This window comes from Cladophialophora bantiana (assembly GCF_000835475.1).
Source record: "Cladophialophora bantiana CBS 173.52 unplaced genomic scaffold supercont1.3, whole genome shotgun sequence".
Classification (NCBI taxonomy): Eukaryota; Fungi; Ascomycota; class Eurotiomycetes; order Chaetothyriales; family Herpotrichiellaceae; genus Cladophialophora; species Cladophialophora bantiana.
In genome coordinates this window covers 155,418-179,357 of record NW_015971577.1, presented here as the reverse complement: position 1 = coordinate 179,357, position 23,940 = coordinate 155,418, and the positions used below count along the sequence as shown (strand labels likewise).

At 50.5% G+C, this 23,940-nt stretch overlaps 7 protein-coding genes across 7 annotated transcripts; 4 read left to right on the top strand and 3 right to left on the bottom strand.

Annotated features, from left to right (window-relative positions):
- Positions 1-587: 587 nt before the first annotated feature.
- Z519_01969 (uncharacterized protein) lies at positions 588-6,425 on the top strand (the record flags this gene model as incomplete). The annotated part of the gene is made up of 1 exon (XM_016759726.1): positions 588-6,425. The coding sequence occupies one exon, from the start codon at positions 588-590 to the stop codon at positions 6,423-6,425; it is 5,838 nt and encodes a 1,945-aa protein (XP_016623247.1).
- A 1,521-nt stretch (positions 6,426-7,946) lies between these two features.
- Z519_01968 (uncharacterized protein) lies at positions 7,947-8,501 on the top strand (the record flags this gene model as incomplete). The annotated part of the gene is made up of 2 exons (XM_016759725.1): positions 7,947-7,991; positions 8,055-8,501. 2 exons carry the CDS (start codon positions 7,947-7,949, stop codon positions 8,499-8,501), a joined length of 492 nt encoding a protein of 163 aa, XP_016623246.1.
- An 819-nt stretch (positions 8,502-9,320) lies between these two features.
- Positions 9,321-11,353, bottom strand: Z519_01967 (uncharacterized protein; the record flags this gene model as incomplete). Its single annotated transcript, XM_016759724.1, has 7 exons — positions 9,321-9,562; positions 9,728-9,946; positions 10,019-10,358; positions 10,499-10,632; positions 10,682-10,777; positions 10,888-11,149; positions 11,204-11,353. 7 exons carry the CDS (start codon positions 11,351-11,353, stop codon positions 9,321-9,323), a joined length of 1,443 nt encoding a protein of 480 aa, XP_016623245.1.
- Positions 11,354-12,958: 1,605 nt separating this feature from the next.
- Z519_01966 (uncharacterized protein) lies at positions 12,959-15,582 on the top strand (the record flags this gene model as incomplete). Its single annotated transcript, XM_016759723.1, has 5 exons — positions 12,959-13,432; positions 13,503-14,375; positions 14,423-14,449; positions 14,503-14,571; positions 14,620-15,582. The coding sequence occupies 5 exons, from the start codon at positions 12,959-12,961 to the stop codon at positions 15,580-15,582; spliced, it is 2,406 nt and encodes an 801-aa protein (XP_016623244.1).
- Positions 15,583-16,399: 817 nt separating this feature from the next.
- Positions 16,400-18,925, bottom strand: Z519_01965 (uncharacterized protein; the record flags this gene model as incomplete). Its single annotated transcript, XM_016759722.1, has 2 exons — positions 16,400-18,364; positions 18,416-18,925. The coding sequence occupies 2 exons, from the start codon at positions 18,923-18,925 to the stop codon at positions 16,400-16,402; spliced, it is 2,475 nt and encodes an 824-aa protein (XP_016623243.1).
- Positions 18,926-19,690: 765 nt separating this feature from the next.
- Z519_01964 (uncharacterized protein) lies at positions 19,691-20,722 on the bottom strand (the record flags this gene model as incomplete). The annotated part of the gene is made up of 5 exons (XM_016759721.1): positions 19,691-19,876; positions 19,928-19,981; positions 20,029-20,472; positions 20,525-20,661; positions 20,716-20,722. 5 exons carry the CDS (start codon positions 20,720-20,722, stop codon positions 19,691-19,693), a joined length of 828 nt encoding a protein of 275 aa, XP_016623242.1.
- Positions 20,723-21,257: 535 nt separating this feature from the next.
- Z519_01963 (eukaryotic translation initiation factor 3 subunit B) lies at positions 21,258-23,676 on the top strand (the record flags this gene model as incomplete). The annotated part of the gene is made up of 4 exons (XM_016759720.1): positions 21,258-21,380; positions 21,430-21,575; positions 21,625-23,170; positions 23,254-23,676. 4 exons carry the CDS (start codon positions 21,258-21,260, stop codon positions 23,674-23,676), a joined length of 2,238 nt encoding a protein of 745 aa, XP_016623241.1.
- Between the last annotated feature and the right edge of the window lie 264 nt (positions 23,677-23,940).

Genomic DNA, 23,940 nt, shown 5'->3' with positions numbered 1-23,940 from the left:
CCTACCGACACCACAATATCTCTCGATGACCGTGAACCGCAGCCTGACCGCGCCATCCTGCATCACCGACATTCGCTCCAACGTAGACTTTCCTCTTGTATCAATTCTGATCATATCTCTAAGCGGTCGACCTGCGTTATCACATCCCTCAGATCTTGTTGGAGCAGCAATCACGACGTCAAATGTCCCTGCGCACCCAGACCCCATTTCCGGCCAGCAACTGAACCAGAACAAACCAAACACCTACAGCGACTTCTCGTCAACTCCTCGTCTCCTCGTCTATTAGCGTTCTCTTCCCATTGAGCCAGACCACAGTGTCTTTGGCCAACGTTTGGCAGCACGGGGGCTGCTCTCCTGTGTCCACCGCCCTGGACTCCGGGGTGACGGTATTTCGTTGACTCGTGTCCGTTGATGAGGCTTTGTACAAGAGGAGGAACAATTGGAACACATCTTGCCGGCAGAGAGAAGAACAAAAGAGGACGTTCTGTTAAACTGATCATGTCTGGCCTGGGCCATGCATCTGCGCCGTAGCATATATCATCACCGTCCAAGAAGGAAGGTCTCTCTCTCACTTGGGCCATCTCAACATGCCTTCGGCGGTATCAAATCAGAAAAACTACTATACTGCCCACCATCGGCGTCAATCCTCCCAGTCGCAAACAAACTTGCCGGATCAGATCAGGACTCCTGACTCACAGGCCCAGTCGCCTAACCGATCACTGGTCTTTCTCCCATCCTCGGCCTACTCTCTATCTCAGCCTGTTACCCAGCGTTCTCGAACGTCATCACTGTCCAACCCTTCAAGGTCAACCTCGAGACTAGATACTGCCCCAAATGAGGATATCCAAAATGACCCGCACGATTTCTACCGCCAGTATCAAGACCCCTTCGCGAACGCATCACTCGTGGCCCTACATCAAGAAGCAATACGGACAGACCCCATTAAACGCGCGGAAGAGCCGCCTGTGACAGCTCGAAAATCAAGCTTCACCGCCGACGACAGGATGGCTAAGGGAGCAAAAGGCTCAACTGGTGCTCGGAAACTATCGTTGAATACCCAGACCTTGCCCAATGGTACGTACGATGGCGGACATGCAAGATCTTCTGGAGCAATGCCCAACTCTTTGAAGTCGAGGAAGGCTTCTTTCAAAGATCTGGTAGCTCGGTTCGATGCTTCCCCCGACGATGTCCCTCCTTTGCCCACTCAGCAAGTATCACGACCTGCTTCAAGAACCGCAAGCCCCATGCCATACGCCTCGGTGGAGACGTCTCACTCTTATCACCCACAAGTCAAGCGACCACCATCCAGAGTCTTGGACGCTTCAAGGAGGACGGGGAGTGCGTTGGGATTCAGAGCCGCTGCAAATGACAAGTTTACTCACTCTAGAGATCCATCCTCCGCGGGCGGGCTAAGTCAAGTAGCCAGCAATCCCGAAGTCCCCCCTGCTGGTCGGCAGTTGTTGTTTGGTGAGGTCCCTTCTTCTGCAACCAATCTTCCTGCTGCACCAGGATACGGCATATATAATGCTCGTCGGCGGCGAGGATCGGAAGGGTCCCCAATGCATAGTCCCAACCCGATGTTTTCGACGAAACGTGGCCATCCTCAGTCGTCTGGGCCCCCGATCTCGCCTTCAGCCATGCATTCTCAGACTTTTAATTCTGGTTATAACGGCTTTCCACAATCCCGACCTCCACATCGCCGAGCAAATAGTGATGTCTCTGGACCACCTTCGAAAGCCTTCTTGCGAGAAGGCCAAACTCCTTCGCCGACCGCTGAGGAGAGCAGCCATAAACACATGGCAGAATCATTACTGAAGTCGAACGCTCAATCCCGAATACCAGTAAGTACAAGACATCAGCGAATGGCTTCAGATTCTGCGGCAATGTCTCCTAGCAGTCGTCCTGCCATTGTCCCACACCAGCAGCTCCCTTTCCGGGCTGTAGAATCGGGGCTGAAAGCATCGAATCCTTCTCCACCAGGAGAACGAAGGCAGCACAGTTCCAAGCGGCAGTCACGATCTCCGGTGCAAATCAAAAGTCCAAACAATCGTGGGCGCCCTTCTACCACAGCAAATGGCGAAAAGAGTCCTTCACTTCGGGCAAATATCATCGCCCCTCCGCCGAAGGTCTCCCCCCCACTCAGAAGCTCGAGACCCCGACTTCCCGTGTCTTCTGCTACCACAGCCGCGTCCCGTGCGAAGATGGCTGAAAAGTTCCAGACAATGGCGAAGCAACAAAGTGACCGAAAAGCTTTAAGACGACAGAAACCGCCGGAACTTAGTGATATCGATCTGAAGGCTCGCAGATTGAAGATCACTCAAGCTCTGAGCCGATCGCGGGAAGGACAGGATTTGAAAGGTGGCAGCACAGAGACTCGCGCCAATTCAACCAACCGGACAGACAGCATGACACCATCCCTCGAAGAGTCCGATGAATCAGACCCACGTCAAGAAACGTTCGAGATTCCAGCTGTCGTCGTGAATGAGGCCCCCACGGATGCCTCTGAGGAACGCGCTTTTTACACCGGCAATGGAGAGAGCCCGCAAGATCAACGGGCATTCACCCAAACAGCCTTGAGGATTGTTGAAGGAAATATCCTGCATCCGGGGGATGACATGGACTCGCCCACGCTTGGGCATGCTGAGGCTGGCTTCAACAACATCCCGTTCACCCTGAACACCCATCTACAACCAGTGCGTGACGAGCAAGAGCCTCAATCAGCGGTGACCGAGGACACTGTGGCGACCGACGCCACTATGATCGACGTCGAGCCGCAAACGGACACCTCACGTCTCCAGACTCCTGGGCAATCACTTTGCAACCAAATTAATGCGCTTCGAAGTCAGGACTCAACTTCACCCTTATCCTCCGCTTCTCAAGCATCTGGCGAGAATTCTGATCACGCCGATCAGGTATCTGTTCATCTCATACTTCGCGAGACGGCCTATCTTGACGACGACGAAGCTGTAGAGAAAGGTTATCGCCATTTGGTGTCGCTGGATCAGCCTGAACATTCACGCTCGCAGAGCGACGGAAGAACCTCGTGGACGTCATCAATACAAGATCTACCTGAATCTGAAATGGGTGGCAATCCTGCTTCTGTCGTTGAATCACCTCAGGTGCTGCAGCATGAAATGGAGGATCCTCATGCAGAGTCCGATTCACAGTCCGAGTCAGGTCACTCAAGTGTTGAGGATGACTCGAATAGAGAGCACCATGCAAGTGACGCCTATACGATAGTGAATAAGGTTCTCCAGCAACAGACCCAATCGGGGGTTGTTGATCAGCAACTGGTTGATGATATCTATCACCGAATCATCCAATCTTCGCCAGACCTGGCCGATGTGGAAAACGTGGATGAGGAGACAGTGCAACGGTTGTGTTTGGAGGAACTGGAAGAGTACACCCGTCAATGGGAGCTCGAATCTTCACGCCCGCGATCAAGCAAGTCCTTTCAATCTGAAGCAGGACCGTATCCAGAGCATGACGTAGCCGAAGAGCGATACCATAACGCCGCCAAATCTACAGAAATTCACACTTCAAGTCAGGTGACTCCAACGCTTCCACCACCACCACCACCACCACCATCGAGCTATCGAACACATCATAGATACAAATCCAGCTTGGACAGTGCGGAAGACTGGGCTGAGACGTCGCCATCGGTCGGTGATTGGATGCAGTTTGCTCTCAAATCACCGACAGAAGAAAGACAACCATCAACTTTGGCTCAAGAAACATTTGCTGAGGCAGGGTCCAGAACGTCGACCTCAGAAACCTATCAAGCTAATGAGCAAAACGAAGTTGAGCAGCAGATGGACGATTTTGTACCGGTCGGGGCTGAGAGCAACATTCCACGCCCCCCATCCCACTCACCGCCACCTCCTCCGGTCTCGAAACTACCAATCGTTGACCAGACGTCCTGGTCTGCCCCGATTAGCACAAGACCAGCCATGCCACAAACAGCTCCACTGGCTAGAGCACTTACAACATTGTCTCAGATGTCTACCAGATCAAGCATGGATCAACAGATGATACCCTCCGGCTCGCCTGATACTAGGTCATCTATAGATGAGCAAAGTCCCGAGCATCGCCGTCTGAAACAAAGAAGACACGTTCTCAAGGAGTTGGTAGACACCGAATATACATATGAAAGAGATATGAGAGTCCTGTGCGATATCTATAAGCAAACTGCAACCGCCGCCATAAATGACGAGGATATCAAGATTATATTTGGCAATGTGGACCTTGTACAACAGTTTTCCAAGGATTTCCTGGCATATTTGAGGCAGGTTGTCAAGCCAGCTTACGTAATGGAAAGATCTGATCGACGAAAAGACGGCAATCGGACATCCACAATACAGAGCTCTGCGGCCTCTATTGACGGCATTGGTGAGCTGACTGACTTTGAGAGAGACGAACTTACAAGAGTGGGCACCGCGTTTGAAGCGTCAATGGTTGACATGGAGAAGGTGTATACCGATTATATTCGAACCCGACATGCTGCCAACAAGAGACTGGAGGCGCTGCAGTCATCGGCCGCTGTACGAGAGTGGCTTAAAGAATGCAGCGAAAATTCAAGTGACATTACTAATGCCTGGAGTTTGGATGCTCTCCTTGTCAAGCCAATACAACGCATCACCAAATATCCTCTCTTGCTCAATCAGCTTCTGGAGGCGACTCCGAATACTCATCCTGACGTCGAATTTATCCGAAGAGCAGCAGTTGAGGTGACTGAGGTCAATGTACGGATCAACGAAGTAAAGAAGCACACCGAGCTTGTTGATCAGGTACTGAACCGAAAACGGAAGGAGTCTGATGTTCGAAATGGCTTGACGAAGGCGATTGGTCGGCGTGCAGAGAAACTACGGCAACATGTGGGCATCAATGGTGTACACGAAGATCCAGAGTATACCAAGCTCAAGATCAGTTATGATAACAACATTGCGCATCTATTCTTGGTAACTAAGGATTGTCAAGGATATATTGAAGAGATCACCAAGTGGGTCAATCGCTTGTGCGAGCTAGCAGCCGCTGCTGAGGCCTGGGTTGACGTTGGCCACACGAACTACGCACAGGCAGAGAGCAAACTTCGACAATTTGCCATTGTTGTTCGAGGGGTCAACTCGATTGCGCTCCCCGACCACAACGAGCAAGTCACAAGACGTGTCGTCCAACCCATGGAAAAGACAGCAACAATGCTAGAGAGGTTCAGATCAGATTCCAAAGGACTGATCCAAAAGCGAGAAAAGCGGCTTCTGGATTACAACCAATTCAAACATAAGAAGGACAGAGGTGAAAAGATTGACAAGAAGATGACCGAGCGCATGGAACAATGGGAAGCTCTGAATCTCGAAGCCAAAGAAAGAATGAAGCGACTTCTCCGATCAACAGCCGATCTCATCCATACTTGTCAGGCAAATCTTATTCAATTGCATCTCAACTGGTTGGCTATGTGCCGGCAAAAGTTCTCGGCCGCCATGGAAATACCCTTGGACAAGCTGGACAAAGCTGATATTGTCAAAGACTGGCAGGAAGATTTTGATTTCCAAGAAGCGACTGCATTGTCCCTGAGCATCTGCAATGGATCATTGTTAGCAGAGGCAGTGAACATGGTTTCGTTCTTAACTCCTGGTTCGACATTGACTGGCGACGAGTCACCCCGTCAGCCCTCATGGAACAGCGCAATGAAGCGATCTGTGTCAACATATGAAGAGATACCCCAGTTGCCATTAAAGGACCACTATCACCGGAACAGCGGAGGTCCAATGAGTTCTCAAAGTGATGATCACACCGAATGGAGTTCATCCACGTTCGCCAACGGGCGGATCCGGACCGGCTCAGCTGCATCTGGACGCATTCCCAAGACTCCAGAGACTGGAAGTCGAGGCGTTTCTGCATCTCTTCATACTGTGAACAGTACAAGTGCGTCTCGGCCAGGGACTAGTCCAGGTCTCTCAGCAGACAGCACCCAGCCAGCTCCTCGGTTGAGCTTCGAAGCCCCATCTCCATCATTAGGTGAATTGTTAACCGAATCTCCCATGGCAGTCCGACATGCTTCGTCGTCTACATTCTACTCGGCAGCTCCAGGACCAAGTCAGTCACAATCTCACCTACCGGTCACAGGTCGTGCCAGTGTTTTCTCTTCCGCAATGCCTATGGAAGAGAACCCCGAGCCGGAAATAGCACCGGCGAATCCAGAGCCACGGAGAGAACCTGGTGTTCTGTTCACTGCGGCCAGTGTCTATGAATTTAACATCGACCGATCGCGGCAGCAAGGTGGATTCCGCTACCTCACATATGTGATTGGGGAGATCTTCGACGTTATCGCTGAGCATGGAGAACTGTGGTTGGCGATCAATCAAGACGATCCGACAAGAGAAATTGGCTGGATCTGGAACAAGCATTTCGCCAAATTGGCGGAATGAGCTGGTGATGAAGACTTCAAATATGATGGTTTCTCATGGCAGGATCTTGGATATACCAGTTCTGGACACACATGATCCACTCCATACGCTGAGGAGGACATTTCTCTTTCGTACACTACAAGGAGTTAAGGCCGACCATTATATGGTTACTTTCGATCGAGACGGGGTGTGGCCTGACGAGTGCGCGGCTTACCAGGCTTCAACAATGATTTTTCTCTTAGTTTTCTTTGTCGTTCAAGCGTTCAAGCGGATGCAGGGTGAGGGCCGGCGTTGGTCATGTATCACAAAAAGGAAAAGAGGGAGCATATGTACAGTACTAGCAGACCATGACTTGATGGAAGGCAGCCTAAAATACCACTAGCTGAAGGAATCTTGTAGTTGGACATGCTCTTCACTGCAGAGTGAATGAAAAGCACATTTAGAGGAATTGGGCGATCTGCTGCTTTAGCCCTGAGACGGAGTTCGTAGAGGTGCCTATTTGTAGATGCACGTCGTGTACGAGAGTGTAGGCACATGACAAGGCGAGGACTTAGGCTTGAAATCCGATGAGGCTGTGGCTAGTGGCTCATTCAAGCGCGGGTGACGTACGGCGGAAAGTCCATCACACAGAAGATGGGAGAACAGAGCAAATCCCTTCTCGCTCAACCACATTTGACGACGTTTGACCGTGAGAGGCGCTCAACACACATTGCCTGGGCGTTACTGTATTCGCATTCTTAACTATCTCTGCCATGGATTCAGTATGAAACCTCATCCCCCTGCAAGCGACTGGTGAGCCGTGAAGCTATCACCCGTCTGGCACCCGCAGCCTCACACTTGACGTCTTGATGACATCTTCCTTCCTACTCTGTGGCCCTTGAGCGGACATTTCACAACTCGAAAGAAATGCCAGATCTTCATCCATTTGGAGGGCGAATGAGCCGAGCATTTGGAAGATCAGTAGGTGCACACATCATGAAGACGGACATCTCTTCCCCTGTCTGCGGTCCCCTCCCCCACCATGGCCGCACCTTGCATATCACTGCCGCACCTTATATTCGATTACAAACAACCTTCTGGGCTAACTGACACCACGTGAACATGAAGCTTGCACCAGAAGATGCATACTTGAGCTGTGAGTATATTCGCTCCCACACTCACGTTGTCGTGCTGACCAAGCCCGTGCAGACTACGATGTCCGATGTCCGTATTCCTTCGCACCCTTGCCTGATGGTTTTCCCCTGCAACACAGACTATTTACTGAGAAGGAGAGGCCGTACAGTGACAAGAGAAGACATATCAGTACTGAAGAATGATTGGTTGACAGACAATGTATGATTGTGTCCCTTGTCGGGAATATGAAGGCTGTTTGAGGCTGACATTTTGGTGCCTGTACAGGTCATCTCATTCTGGGAAGAGTAGGCGCATCGCTCGCCTTATCAAGGAGAGACGCAAGATCTGACGAGTATTGCTACAAGGTATCTGGAGCGAGAATACCTGACCAACTACAAACACTCTCACATTGTGCTCCTCCGCCCTACCATGTCGTTTATGCTCATGCAGACCCCCGATCCTCGGACGATAAAGGTATTTCTGCTACCAAACACAATCCCTCTGCGATCCCTTCCCTCATCTTGATTTGCTTTCTAGGACGCTCTTCCTGACTTCACCAACGTCTCACATATCTTCCTCCCCATCAACGACAACCACTCTGCCTCCATCGCTGAAGGTGGCACGCACTGGTCTCTGCTCTTAGTTTCCATCGTTGACGGCGTCGCATTCCATTATGACAGCATGCCACCCGGAAATCAAAACGAAGCACACTACGTCACCCAAAAACTCTCCAGACTGATCAACAAGCCTCTGCGGTTCATCCAATTGACCGACTCGCCGTTGCAGGATAACTCAAGTGATTGCGGGGTATTTGTCTGTCTTAACATGAGGCACTTACTCCTAAAGAGACTCTTGATGGTCAGAACGGATGCGAAGGTTAGCATGAGTCTGGGTGGGAGGGTAGTGGATGCCTCGGCGGGCAGGAAGGAGATGCTACGCATCATTGAGGAGTTTCGCAGAGAGGGTGAGAGAAGGAGATCGTAAGTACCAGATTCGTTCTTCCTTGTGCCATCTCAGTGGCATTTCTTTCCGTTTCAGAGCACGATTCAGATGACGCTTGTGGCTGATGGTTCAATTTGTGGCAGAATTAGCAATTCCCCTCATCCGGGCCGAAAGTCAAAATCACCACCGCGGATAGACGCGCCGAACTCGAGAGCAAAGAGCAACGAGCCAATCAACTGAGCTTGACGGTATTCGTTACGACACGAAAAAACAACTTGAAAGCATGTAATGATTGAGTGATGAAGCACAGATATGACACACGTCGGGACCTGAGAGAGTGGCTGCTACAAGCATACACATGAAGGGGAAGGATACGCTGTCATGAAAAAACGCACAAAATAGAGTGAGTGCCTCATATTGTGATATGTTATGGGCTCGGTCGAGAGACTCAGCACAGGTTGCGCTTCCTGCGGATGGTACGGATACGATATTTTGCGCCCAAGTAGCAACAGCCAGGCTAGGGCTTGATGACAAGGCTGGATGATCCGCCTCTCCCCTTCCCCCCTGTACTCGGGCAGGCAGGAATTCGGTTTGCCGCGATATCGATTTCGGTTCGCCTTGGCAAGGCCTTTCTATCTAGTGATCTCCTCATTATATCCTGGGGTCCGAATCCCAATCGTGCTTAGACGCCTCTGTGCGCCTTCAGGTCTCGTGTTGCCAGATCTCTGCTTCATAAGCCACATGTTCCCAGCCTCTTCCCTCCCTCCACCTAGCAGATGGCTGCAATTCACTCCCCTTTCTCTGCCTCCAAAAAAACCACCTTCAAGTCTCTGTTCCCTCTACCAGATTTCTCTTACAACATCAAAGGGTGTACATGAAATCGGGCCTCTGATCCCCTAACTTCTCAATCTCGTCCTCGGTCTTGCCCTCCACCCACACATCCCTCTCGCCCGCCCGACGCTTGGCATTCTCTCTTCTCAGCAGGACGTGCTGCAGGATACTGCCACCTAGAAGAAAGACAGCTTCGTAGCCGAGAACCACGGCGTGGCCGGGCCGGAATCGAGGCTTGTCTTGTGCGCGGTAGATGTTACTAGACATGATTCCTATCTCACAGAGTCAGAACTTGTTGTTTGTGTTTTTCGGCCGCCTTTGTTGTGCCAGAGCAGATTCGAAACAGTTCTCGAAACACCCCACGGGAAGATGCTTCTGACTTGACGAGATATAGAACCGAAGGCATAAGAGAGTAGACAGGGAAAACTGTTCCATACCATTCAGGTTGCCCCATCCAATGACGAATCCCAAGGCGATGCCTCGCTTGTAGACACCCTCGACATTATTCGCTGTCCAAGTAATCGTGTTTGGGATGCATGGGTATATTCCCATGGCACCCAAGAATGTGCCTGCATATTGGACGTGCGGTTCTCCCGAGCCTAGAAGCATACCAAAACCAGCTATGCCAAACAAGGCCATGACCATATTGCAGTAGCCTATTTCATTCCGTCAGCGAAAGAGGCATCTGAAGAGGGAGAGGAAGAAAGAGGTGGGAAAGAGAGATATACCTCTCATTCTAGTTCTATCAGCAATAAACCCAACGAAAATCGTTACCGCCGCAGCCACAGCATAAGGCGGCACGCTAAGCAGCTGAGCGTGTATGCTCTTATAACCCATTTGCTGAATGATCGTGGGAATGAAGAGAGAAAACGCATAAAGAGCACCATCACAGCCCATGTAAATCATGGCGCCTGTCCAGGTCTTCCAGTCCGTGGCGGCGGCCCAGAAATACTGCAGTTTGAATGCTTCGTGCTCAGCGCTAGATTGTTTGTCTAGTTTAAGGCGCCGAATCACACGACGCCGGTCATCTTCGCTGAGAAATTTGGCTTCGTCCGGGAAGTCGTGGACCTGTGTTCCCTGTTAGCCTGCGAGCGTTCTATCCACGGTAATGGCATGAAGCTTGCCATGAAATACGACAGCCCAGCTATGATGATCGTAGCAAGGCCTTCGAGGATGAAGATCCATGCCCAGCCTGGCTTACCTCCCACCCCATCCATCTGGACGATAGCAGCGGCGAGCAAGCCACCAAAAGATCCAGCAAGAGCCGCCGCAGAAAAAAAGATGGCCGCTCGAATACCGAACTCAGATCGTCTGTACCAACAAGATAGGTAGTAATTGACGCCTACGGCAATGTCAGAAGGAACCTGGAGAGACTCGAAGATTTAACGCACCAGGGAAAAGACCCGCTTCAGTCAACCCAAGGAACCATCGTGCGGCCATGAGGCCGGAAAAATTGTGGACAAGACCCATTGTGGTCATGCAGATACCTAGGAAAGTAGGACTCCGGTTAGCAAGGCTGGTACATAAATGAAGCTCCGAACCAAGACGCAGGAAATTACCACCGTGGTGGTTCCGGACCTGACGCCAGCTTACTCACCCCATAAAATCATGATTGTGGGAAGAAAGATGGACGGCTTAAACCGTTTCAACAAAATCTGGGTGAGAGGCTCGAACAGCGAATACGAAATGAAAAAGATTGTCAAAGTATCATTGTATTCGTTGTTGGTCAGGTTCAAGTCTTCTTGAAGACCGTCGATTTTGGCGTTTCCAATATTGGTCCGGTCCAAGAAAGAAATCAGGTAGAGCAAGCAAAGCCATGGGATCAGCTGAATGTCAAGTTTCCAGAGCAATTTGCGGTCCTAAAGGACAATCAGTCATTCACCTCCTTGAGACAAGAATGAGTTCTTGCCTACAATATGCTTTCGCTCTTCTTCACTCAGACCTTCATCTGGGTCTGGGGTAGTGACAACATCGACAGGTACACCGCCTTCGACGTGCTTCTCATTCTCGGAAGGAGAACGAGCATCGTCAGAGTCCGAAATTTTGGGATTAGTCTTTTCCATAACAGTGGGCGACGGCAGGTGTTCAGTGTGGAGTAAAGAGGAGAGAACGGGGAAGACTGCATATATAGACGATGCGTCCAAATCGTCGAAATGGGGACGGAGGGTCGTACCGAGTACAGACTTGACTGAAGGATATTTTTAATCTGGAACAACGGAGGACGATCGCTTACCGGAAGACGGTCTGCAGGATGTCCTTCGGGGTTTCGACAGACATTCTGGTCCAGCACGACAGAAGACGTCAGGCTGGAAGCGCATCCTTGCATGGTCATGCTGTCCTTCCTCATGGGGCAAGTGACTTGAGGGTGAAGAGAACGTGGATGATGGACATGCGTCGATCGTCGTGTGGGAACCATCGATGGAACGCATTTCAGCCATTGACGTCGATGCCAAAGATACAGGCACCAACCGCAGCCAAGTCACACTAAGCTTCCCGTACCCAAGATGCGCTAGAAGATACTGGACAAAGCTCTCACTGGCCTCCAGAGTTCGTCGCTGCTAACAACTGGGCTGATCATTGTCAGCTAAGGCAAGGCGGGGATACCAGGGGCCTGCGGTCATTTGCCGAGTGGACCATCATGATGCTATAGGCGTGTCAGCGCCCACGATGTTGCCACAGCCGTTGCAATGAAGTATGGCGTTGCCCTTCTGATGCCTGCCACTTATTGCTCCGCTTAAGAATTTAAGCGGCGATGGTGGAAGAGAGACATTCGCTGCACAGATGATTCGGGTTGTTGGTTATTTCGTGTGCTTCAGCGACTTTGGTTTGATTGGAGGGTGATTTCAGTGTCACCTCGCTTGCTGTTTCATGCATATCCCGTGAAGCATTCGGCATATCTGGGAAACGGGCCATCGGTGCCATTCACCGTAAGTCGCAGGCAAAGCATCTGGGCGTCGGCCATTCTGGGGAACTCTCCGATTCTCCCTGTCCACAGCACATTTCTTGTTTACGCCCTCGCGTCCAAGGACCGCCTCATAAGTGCTCGGAGGGAGTATTGGGGCGTAGGCTTCTTACACCTCTGACATCTTTGGTGAGGGTATATATTGGTAAAAAAAAAAAAAAAGGCTCGGCTCAGGCAACAAGGACCATGCCGGCCGAGGCTTGATTTTCGTCACGTACGAATATTCGGGTAAACAGCAATCCAAGCAGCCGAGATCAGTGCATTTTTGAATGCTTGGAAGGGTTATTTTGGTGCTTTGAAGCTCTTTGAAGATACCCTCGTTTGCGTGTCTCTGATTAGGAGACATGAATAACCGTGAAAGCCATGGCCATGATGGAGCAATCGGAAGGAAGATGATTCTGTGATGAGGGGTCAATATTGAGAGTCTCGACCACCTGGATACCTAGGTATGTTCTGGTAAGTGAGTCCTCACTGTCGACATCGATAGGGCAGCTGCGATTGCGAGGCTGTGAGGGTGAGGCTGGTCCTTTCCTTTTCCTCTCTGCTCTCTCACACGTCCTGAAGCCCTTCCTCTCCTCAACTCTCGCCGTCCTGTGTCTATATCTTCTCCATTCCGTTTCTCACATCATCGGGTCGCACTTTATCCGTTGGTTCTGTTCATCTCTTCCTATGTGCATCATCTCCTCACTCTCTTCAGCGGCTTGCCATGACTTCGAACAAGGCGACTGGGCGGCTGTTCAAATACCCTCCCATGGAGCGCCAGGATCTCAATCAGTCGCAACTTGGCAGCTTCAAGTTTACTCCCGTTGACCCTGTCATTAACATTCAGTCCCTCACTCAATCAGCGAAACTCTATCTTGAAAAACAGATTTCTCAGAGGTTCCCTCAAGGAGCAGCACTCCCCTTGGCCGCACCTTCACAGAACAAGCTTCTCCCTGTCAGTGATATGCCATATGAAAACCTTGCACTGTATCCAAACCCTTCCTCGACTGATGCGGACTTCTTCAACAAACACATCAAGCCTGATCTTGGAGACTCTCGACTGCGACTGGGTCCAGCAGCTCTCCGTTCCGCCGTTGAAGGTGCCGCAAGCCCAACCAAAAAAGCGGTTGCGATTCATGTTCAACGGGAATCTGAAGGCGCCGCTGTGAGCCAGCACGGAAGAAATAACTCTTTCATTGTAAGTGTGGATTCAGAATTTCACTTCTCCCTGCCCGTCACTTTGTCTGTCTTATTAATAAGATGCGTAGGCACCAGAACCCGTTTCATCCCATACTCAAATCCCAATCATGGATGTCACGCCCACCACGTTCTTATTAGAAGGAGGCTTCCCCGGTCAAAATCTATCTGACTCAACATCTTTCAGTGAAACGCTATGTGTGGCTTTGGAGAACGAACAACGAGCTCACAAAGCCACCAGAGCAGCCTTGGCTCAACAAATCATGCGACGCGCCGAGGTTGAAGACCAACTCAGAAAGAGCAGACAACAGATTGCGAGCATGACAACCACAATTAACAACCTGGGTGCCATCATCAAATATAATGCCAACAAGAGCGACGCTGATACTACTGGTGGGCATAAAAAGACTGACCTATCGGAAGAGGATGAAGAGGCAGCTTTGAAAGAGTTTTATCGTGAGTACCAGAAAGTCAAAGACGCCGCCAAGGAGAAAGCTCAACCCAAGGGAAGGGAACAGTCTACAGGAAAAGAATATTCCGAACCTGATATATCAGCCCAGAAGGACGTGGCTGGTGTGGTAGCCGCAGCAGCATGTGATATCGCCGATGATGCGCAGCTCTACAACCTTGATCTGCTGAAGAAGCCTACGTTTGATGATTCTGCCGATTCTGCCTTGCGGCGGACTCTTCGCAAGCACTTCTCTATCGACGAGACTGCCGATGACGACAAATTCCCTGTAACTCCTGCTAAAATCCGTCCAAGCATCAACAGGCTTATCGACATCTCTCCTGAGTCACTCGGTGGAGCAAAAGTGAAGGACGAAGCTGAACACGAGAACGACATGTGTGTCTCACAGGACCAATCCCGGTCCAACAACCCCTCAAATGGTAGCCAACAGCGACTGAAGGCTTCACCAAAGATTCCAAGTCAAGTTCGTCTTTTGGTAAGCAAGTGGAATGCCTCTCGGTGAACGGCCTCTGACAAGAGTAGACTACGCAAAATCCTGTCCTTGAACTGGTGAATGCCCTTTGTTTGTCACTATCCCGATGATTGCACTAACCACCACATAGCCTGCAGCAATCGTCGCTAAATACGGACAAGAACCTGTCGCTTCACACGAGCAAGCCTTGCAGGGAAAGGTCGGTTTGTTTCCCCCATGGCCAAGATTTACTAACGTGGTTGGATAGTCAAACGGAGTAAACCTGCATCTGTCAAATTTTGAGGTATTGTTGCTTGAAAACAGACCAGGCAAGCCTCCAAACGATGAACACCATGGCAGACTCACCCCGTCTTCGTCCCTCACTAGTTGTGATACCGGCCAATCACCTACCACTATGGTCTTCTCTGCCGCTCGGCCAAAGTCTCGCATCACTATTCAGATCGGCGACGATCTCCATGGGATGCCTAAATGGTTGATCAACAAAGACAACCCAGTTTTTGAGAGTGACCAAGAAAAGTGGCAAGCCCTCGGAGAGAACGGGATTGCCTGGCGCCAAAACAGCCCATTCATTGACCATCCAGTGCGCTACCTCCCTGAGGACGCAGCTGGCAATGCTGACGCGTATCGGACTGTTATGATCGACGCCATTCCAGTCGGAAGCACTTTGGCGGATGTTCTCAGCGTTGTCAGGGGTGGTTCTTTAGAGTCCATCCAGCTCTTTCCACCAATCGGTGGAGCGACTTCCTTCATGACCGCTCGAGTCGTCTTCAACTACGAAGAATCTGCGCACAACATGATGAAAAATCAAGAAGTCAAAGGAGGGAAAGCCGGTGATGCGAACCGATTCAAGATCAAGGGTGTTGCTGTTCGTTGCTGGATGCCCACGGATCCAACCTATCCCCGAAATGATGAGCTTGAGCGCAAAGTTTTGGGCAGGTCCCATGCCTCCCGAATCATCCTCATCAGCAACATAGACGAATACATCTTTAACATGATCCCTTACAAGATCAAAAACCCTCATGCTCATCACGTCATTGAGTATAGCTACACACCTGACGGCTGCGCATCGATCGAATTCACCAACATTAAAACGGCCATCAAGGTAATGGATCTGTTGGAGAGAGATGGGCAACTCTGGAATGGTAATCTCCAGTACGACACTGATTACACCTGTACTCCGTACGTCAAAGGGGAGGCGATGGGCAATTGAAATGGCGTGGAGTGGACGGAGAAAGGAGAAATTAGGATAAATCCGCTTCCAATCAAGTATCGAAATTGTACGGAAGCTGAAAATGAGCCACGCAAGTAGCCATACATGGGTTACCACTAGAGATAGGAAAAGAGGCAAAATTGATCAATGCATATCCTTGAATCTGTTGTCTGGTGGCATTTGGTTTGTTTGCTTCTGTCCAGCCTGGCACGGACTCGCTGTCTCTTTAAAAGGACCGGTTGAGACCTCCGCCAATCCTTTACCATGTTGTCCAGGCCAACATCCGCTTGAATATCAATAGCAATGAGGCAGGCTAGAGCCTAGCGTAAGGTCTTATCATAGCATTTGACGTTGTACACCATTGATACCTCCATTTAGGACCATAGGCTGCAAAAAAGCCGCCTTACCTCTGTCCGGTGATTTCGTTAGCCCATGTTACCGTCTGTGCTGCTCAAATTATGTACTAGGCACTTGGGCATACTGGGTCATATCGTATCTTGTTCTGGCGCCTACGGTTCCTCTAGCCTTCAAGGTTCAAGAGAAAGCCACCAATGAGCAAAAATCAAACTGCTATTGAGCTCGAGCTCCGCTCATACTAGACCCGCCAACGAGTATCGATTCCTTGAATGCTGCATGCCAATTTACTGTTTGCCGTTGAAATATCTGGTCTATTTCTCATTCCTGTCCGTGGCAATGGCTGGGGCAAGATATCTTTATCTCTGCACATATCCAATGCCATCAAGTTCTGCCGCCGGCTGGGTTGATGCTGATCAGCTTGTCTTTGACATCATGTATGCCATAGTAGCGGATAGTCACTCTACCCAAAGTGGAATAAGGTCTCTCCCTTCTTTCCTTTCTTCCCTTTCCTTCTCCCTGCTGAAATCACCTCACTATCATCAGGGTTGTCACCAACTCCTCCCGCGCGGCTCGCACTGGCAGCTCCAGTTGTCTGTGCCTGTGCCGGTGTGGGTGCCAGGCCCCCGTTTCCCCATGGATTTACTGGCGTAGTGGTTCCCGAGCCGGAAGGTGAGCTGAGCCATCTCACTGAGCCCCGCGTGTTGAAGCCAGCCATCATAGTGTTTGGCTTCGGCGCAGCTGGCAACGAGGGAAAGGCATCTTCTGTCGGGCGCGGGGGTGCAGTATTACGGGAGCTAATTTTCTGACGTATAGTGGATGCAGTCGTGGGCGCTGGGCGTATGGCGCTGAGAGTTGCAGTGGTGCTCGTGGGAGCGGATGTATTGCCCCATGCAGGCGGGATTGCTATGTTTGAAAATGGGCGCGAAGAGCTCTTATTTGCAACTGACAATGCAGGAAACGGTTCTTGACTTGTTCCACTAGCAATTGCGTTGCCCCAGGAGCCCTGTCTTGACACCGCCGAGCGAGATGACTGCGCTGTGCTCTTCTTGAGCGTCAATACCCGCCGGCCAGAACTTGCTGGACCAGTCGACACGGATGGGAGTGTGCCACTGGGACCAGGGAGGCTGGGATAATCCTCGTTAATACTGCGCCAGTTGTTCCACGCCTGCAGCAATGCCTGCTGCTTCGTCTCGTCTTCGTACAGATCTGCCAGTTCGCGGACGAGCTTGCCCAATTCAGAACTCGGACAGTCGAAAAGAGAAAAGAACGAATCAATCAAGTCATTTGCAGAGCTAGTCCCGCTACGGTAAGCGGAGACATGGGTGCGAAACTGGGAAAGTTTAGTCTTGTCGTTCTTTAGGAGCGACGTGGCGCGGTTAGTTACTGCTTGGTGGCGTAGTGTTCGAGCTTGCTCTTGAGGAGTCATGCCTGCAGCTGGAGTATCTCTGTCTTCAACCGTGAGGCTTTCAACAGTGGGTAATGACGGAGGTGGTTGCAGAGACGAGAGCTGAGGACGAGCGACGGGAGTGCTTTGGGTCAATTGTCCGCCAAAATTCCTGCTCGACACTGATTGAGAACTTTGGATCGCAAGTTGACGTTGATAAGCCAGTTCTGCCCGTCCAAGTGGTTGGGCACTTGAAATGGGCAATGGTTCAGTATTTGGATCTCGCCCTCTTCCAGTGCCCCGGTTTGCTCGATCTCCTCTCCGAGGTGGTTGGTAGGGCTCTCGAATAGCAAAACCGGACAAGTCGACAAGACGAGCATCTCTTCGGGCATCTTTGGAGAGTCCATTCGGATGGTCGGAAAGCTGATGTGCTTTGAGATCCATTTCTGACTCGAAGACATTCGTCTTGTTTGCTTGGCATTCGGCGTCCAAGCAGACAAAATGCTGCGCCGCGAAATGTTTCTCTAGTTCCTGATAGTTGAGGTAGTACTGTGGATTCCTGCCGTCGTTTCGTCTATCGCAAATATGGCATCTCTCATGTTTGTCTCGGCAGTGAGCATAAAGCTCGTCGTCTCCGTAAAATCGTTGCTTGCAAAAGCCACATTCAGGATGTCCTTTAAAGCCAGACTGGTCGACCGCCCCTGGGTTGTCGTCGCCAAATTTCTCGTGCTTCCGTAACTCGCCAAACATGAACAAGTCATGTTCATGCGTGAAGACCTTCTTGTTTCTCGTGCATAGATCGCACATCACTTTCCCATGCTTGCTTTTGACATGACGGTGTAGATCTGGCCAACCCAGACATGCCACATCACAATCTTTGTCTGGACAGTTATATCGAAGTAGGAGGATGGTATCTTCTAAGATGATGTCTTTTTCGTACTTGATTCCCAGGTTCTCGTCGATCTTAACAAATTCATCATCCTTAAAGTCGTCGTACCGTTTCTCTGCATTGTCGGTAAAGATCACGAAAGGTGCTTCCGTCTGTACTTTGATTAATTTGCTGCTCGTAGGGATTGCGGAGAAAGGACTTACCCTGCAGTGTGCGCAAGCTCGTGTCTTATAAAGCGCCCTCAGCCTCAAGGAGCAAATATGGCAGTTTTGATGATTGCAAGGTGCAATGGAGACGTGCTCGATGGGACTGGCACAGATGAAGCACAATTCCACTTCTTCTGCAGGCGCAGGCTCGTTGCCATTCTCCCGATGTTGAGGATCACTTGGGTCGCCTTCAGATTTTGAGGCAGCTCCGGTCAGGCGGGCACCGAAGCCGCCCCCGGGTGGTCTTCCAGAGGTGGTTTCTGCCGCAGATTGCGGAGACAATGGTGTTGAAGACGTGGCGTCTCTCCCATGTCTCGTAGATCTCGCTCTCGCTCTCCCTCCTTTTGAGCCTCGTGTCCCTCTACTTCCACCGCTTCTGCTCCGATTGTCAGGCGAGTCTCGGTCGTAGGATCCAGCGCGGTTGTGTTGATTTGACCGACTGCCTCGGCCGCTGTGTGCTCCCCGTGGCGAAGAGGTTGCTTCAGTGGCGGTCGCTGAATCCGACATCTTCCCGTGTGCGACAGTCGAGGAGTTGTAATGCGTCGCCGTGCTGGATTCTGGTGGCAGTGGTGGTTAAGTTGCGTTCAACGTTGTCTTCAGTACGAACTCCGACTTGAAGCTGCCAAAAAGAATTGAAGGAATAGTGGGGTAATATTGAGAGAGTGATATTATTCAGGAACCCAACGAATAAAGCTTAGTTGGCCTTACCAGCCCAAAGCTTCCGGCCGCTTTCAGTGGACTTGTAGGTTCCCCACAGCGGCTCCTGGGGATTAGGGGGATCCTTAGAAGCTTGCTTGGAAATTGAAGGCCAATCTCCTCGTCTCGCACTTTGTGGCTCACGGTTGAGTCACAGTGACTCATGACGCAACGCTCTTCGAGTCAAGATACTACGGAAAAAGCAGCAAGTTGTTTCTGGACTGTTCTTAGTCAGCGAGGCTGGGCACTCCTGACTGTCGGTTCATGGACAGGAGAGCCGGACTAGTCCGCACCCAGCGAAATGATTCTATTTGGTATTTCCCTGTCTGCTTTGATCTGTCTGCCGTGGAGATTCAAAGCCATGTCTTAATGCATGCTAGCCAAAGTGAAGCTCGTCCAAAGATTTTGACCGAATCCCAGCGCCATTTGTCCTTTACGGACCGAACGCCCAACTTTGCTTCGGATCCCGTGCCGCTCAAACTGGCTCATCAAGTCACTGTCGAATAATGCAAAATGGAAATTTTCGATGCCGTCAACCTAGCCCAAACATTGTTTTCCGAGCGTGCCATCAAGTCTTCATTCGTCAGGGTTATACATTTGCTGCGAGATCAACTTCGTCATGGTGAACATGTGGACCTTGTCTTGCTTAAAGACGTCTCGCATCTTCGCATCGCAAATGATGTACCTTTTGTCGCTGGGATCTTGGAGATCATTGGCTTTGATGTACGCCCATATGCGTTTGGTAGTTTCCGGCCGTGACAGCTATTTGGCGCTTTTAGCGAAAGCATAACCGAAATGGAATTAGCCCCTCACCTGTGTTGCCCCATCAAAGAGATTTGACAATGCATGCGATAGATTGAGTGGTTTCTGCATCTTGTTAGTACCGGTAAATGCAATATGTCACCTCCACCTACATGAAATCCGGTTTCTCGCTTGGGTTTCTGCTTGCGCTCCTCTCCCTCGATCTCCGAGTCATCCGAACCAGTGACACGCTCTTTCTTTGCCCTCTTCTTCTTCTTGATAGGAGCTGCCTTTCGGCTCGCTCCACCACGGGTGGGCCGAGCCAGCTTGTCTTCTTCGGCTTGTAAACGAGCAGCGTATGCAGCGTCTGCGTCGATTGCAGCCTTCTTTTTTTTCTTCGGAGGGGGTGTATCTATAACATCAGAAATATCTTCACTTTCTGCCTCACGTTTGGCGGGGGAGCTTGAGGATGGTGCGGAAGAATGATAAACGCCATTAGTCAAAGGAGGGGGTTCGATCGGCTCGGCTGTTTCCACCGAAGGAACCACAGTAGTCTCGCCATTTCTCTTCGCGTTCATGAGATCGAACCTCTCACCGATCAAATCTCTAATGGCATTCTACACTCAGTCAGTCCCTAGTGCTCCCCGCGAAACTCAGTGCTGCACCCACCTTCTGCGGCGTGATGTCATATTCAACTTGATCCTGTATGCCTTGACGAATTTTCTTGGTCGTGATAGTTGTGAGATCAGCACTCTCGAGGATCGAGTCAATGATAGCGATATACCGCGCGCGGACCTCGGGCGGCACTGGCAAGGGTGAGTAAAACCAAGGTCAAGATATGCGATTGCAGAGCGACTCACACGACATGGTGACTGAACGGACCAAGAACCGGGATCAAATGAGACAGAACAGGCAAAATCAAGTTGGCGAATGCAGAGCGGTTGTTTGCGGTCAGGCCACGGTCAGAGTAAAGTCATGCGCCATCCGCTCCCTCCACCTCGACCAAAGCGCATCAATGCTGCCAGAGTTGCACCGAGCAACCGCAAAGGGGCCGAAAGGGAGAGAATGTGACTCTAGACCAAGGATTAGGTGAGGAGCATCAATTAATATTGAACAAAGAAGATCAAGCACGGTGATGCGCCAAATGAAACATGCAAGATGTGTTTGGGTGTGGGCAGTGTTGGTGGTTTGTACTTGGTAGGTAAGAGTGCAGAGAGAAGATGCGGGATTGCTTGTGCATGGGTGCATGACTAAGCTCTTTTCTATCCACGTGACCATGAAATCTTGGCATTATCCACAATTCGACAACTCCCACTTGAAGTTTCATGTCCGTCGTTCGCCTGCGTCTTGACATTGCTGTACGTCGACGATATATCAGCAGCAGATAAGCGCTATCGCAATCATGGCTCCAGGATTCGACCAACTCTCCGACCACGACTTCGAAGATGAAGCAGACAATATCGATTTCAGTGACCTCAAAGAACGATATGATGTGCGCATGGAAGAGGGTCTCGATACCTTCGTCGTATGTATGGATCTAAAAGTAGTTTCGAACAGTTGTGCTGACTGCCTAGGTTATCGATGGCCTCCCAATCGTCAACCAAGACCAAAAGTCAAAACTCATCAAATTCTTGCTCAAGAGGCTGAACTCTGTCGGGCGTATAAAAGATGGTGAGGAGTCAGTCTTTATGCCCATGAACGAGCAGGGATTTTCCGAGGGGTACGTCTAGTCTTCCCCCTTTTTTCATCGCCTCCTAATTCTTCCACAGTTTTGCTTTTGTCGAATATCAAACACCAGAACAGGCCGTCGCAGCCACTAAACAGCTCCACGGAACAGCTCTGGACAAAAAACACACTCTGGCAGTTAATAAGCTTACAGACATTGAAAAGTATGGCAGAGAGGGAAGGATTGATGAAGAATATGTTCCCCCCGAGATCGAACCATTTGCTGATCGGGAACACCTCAAGTCATGGCTCTTTGATCCTCAAGCTCGAGACCAATTTGTCATGTTTCGAGGAGACAATGTGGGAGTCTTCTGGAACAACAAGAAAGAACCGCCTGAGCCAATTGTCGATCGCAAACACTGGACACAACTTTTCGTTTCGTGGTCACCTCACGGAACATATCTTGCTTCGATTCATCAGCAAGGTGTCCAGTTGTGGGGGGGCCCCTCTTTCAAAAGAATCAGACAATTCCCGCATCCCTTTGTCAGCCTGATCGAGTTCTCACCGGGAGAGTCATACCTGACCACATGGTCCAACCAACCCATCACCGTGGAAGAAGGCAAAGGGCCTCTCACTATCGACGAAGAAGGCAAGCACATCGTCGTCTGGGACATTACCACAGGCAAACCGCTACGATCGTTCGTCGCCCACGATCTTACGCCTCCCCCAGGTGCCGAAGCGGCTGTCATCCCGCCAAAAGCCAAAGTCCAGTGGCCAGCGTTCAAATGGTCCGCTGATGAAAAGTATGTAGCAAGAATGAAGCCCCATGAGAGTATCTCCATCTACGAACTACCTAGAATGAATCTGCTGGACAAAACGTCTGTCAAAGTCGAAGGAATCATGGATTTTGAATGGGCACCCTCAACGACCCAGCGCGAAGGGATCAAAACCTACGAATCCCTTCTCTGCTTTTGGACCCCTGAGATCGGATCTAACCCTGCGAAGGTTGCCTTGATGTCCATTCCTTCAAAGGAGATTGTGCGAACTCGAAATCTTTTCAATGTCACCGACGCAAAACTTCACTGGCAGTCCGAAGGGAAGTTCATCTGCGTCAAAGTGGACCGCCACTCAAAATCCAAGAAATCAAATGCCACAAACCTTGAAATATTCCGTATCCGGGAAAAGGGCGTTCCCGTTGAAGTCGTCGACTCTCTCAAGGACACTGTCATTAATTTCGCGTGGGAACCAAAGGGTGATCGGTTCGTACTGATCACAGCAGGGGAAGCGGTGGCCGGAAGCAACGTCCTTCCTAAGACAGCCGTCTCATTCTTCGCTCCTGAGAAAATCAAGGGCCCTGGAACAGGAGCGTTCAAACTTGTGCGCACCTACGATAAAAAAAACTCCAACGGAATTTACTGGTCTCCGAAAGGTCGATTCGTGGTCGTTGCCACAGTCAGTGTGCAACAACATTCAGACATTGACTTCTATGATCTGGACTACGAGGGCGAAAAGCCGGAGCATGATGTTGCCGCCAATCTGAATGCGAACCTGATGTTGATGAATAGTGAGGATCACTATGGAATGACAGATGTGGATTGGGACCCAACAGGGAGATATGTTACGACTAGTGCGAGTGTGTGGACTCATCAGGTAAGAAATCTGTGCCACCTGCTGTGTTCGGGACAAGTTCCAAAAAGAAAACAATTTTTGAACGCTAATGTGATAATGTCTAGATGGAAAATGGCTGGCGACTGTGGACCTTTTACGGAGCTCTCCTTTCCGAGCACCCCACTGAAAAATTCAAGCAACTCATCTGGCGACCCCGGCCGCCAACACTCCTCAGCAAAGAAGAACAGCGCACCATCCGTCGCAACCTGCGAGAATACTCCAAGGAATTCGATGAGTTGGACAAAGAGATGGAAGAAGGCGCTAACCAGGCCGTGATTGACGCGAGGAGGAGGCTATACATGGAGTGGTACAGCTGGGTGGCGAGGGAGAAGGAATTATTGAGACAAGAGAGAGAAGAGCTTGGGTTGAAAGATCCCGACGAGGAGTTGGCGCTCCAGAGAACCAGAAGTGTAGAAGAGGAGGGGGAGAAGGTTGTGGAGGAAGTGGTTGAGGAGGTCATTGAAGAGACAGAGGAGGTTATGCAGTAGAAGAAATGCTTGTCGGGTTATGAAGATGATGGTAGGCCTCCTGTGGAACTGACTTCATATCAAACCCGAGGCACAGAGATTACCTGCGTTGAAGGCTTTCGTTTCAGTGAAAGTGGACAGGAATAGCAATCCGCGAACAATAGATTTTTAGTGAGAGTGTCCATGAGGGATACATACTGTTGCAAACCATGGCGCGAGAGTTCGCGAAAGGAGGGACTAAAGTACGGCAAACAGAATTTCCAATTGACATTTCTCCCAATCCAA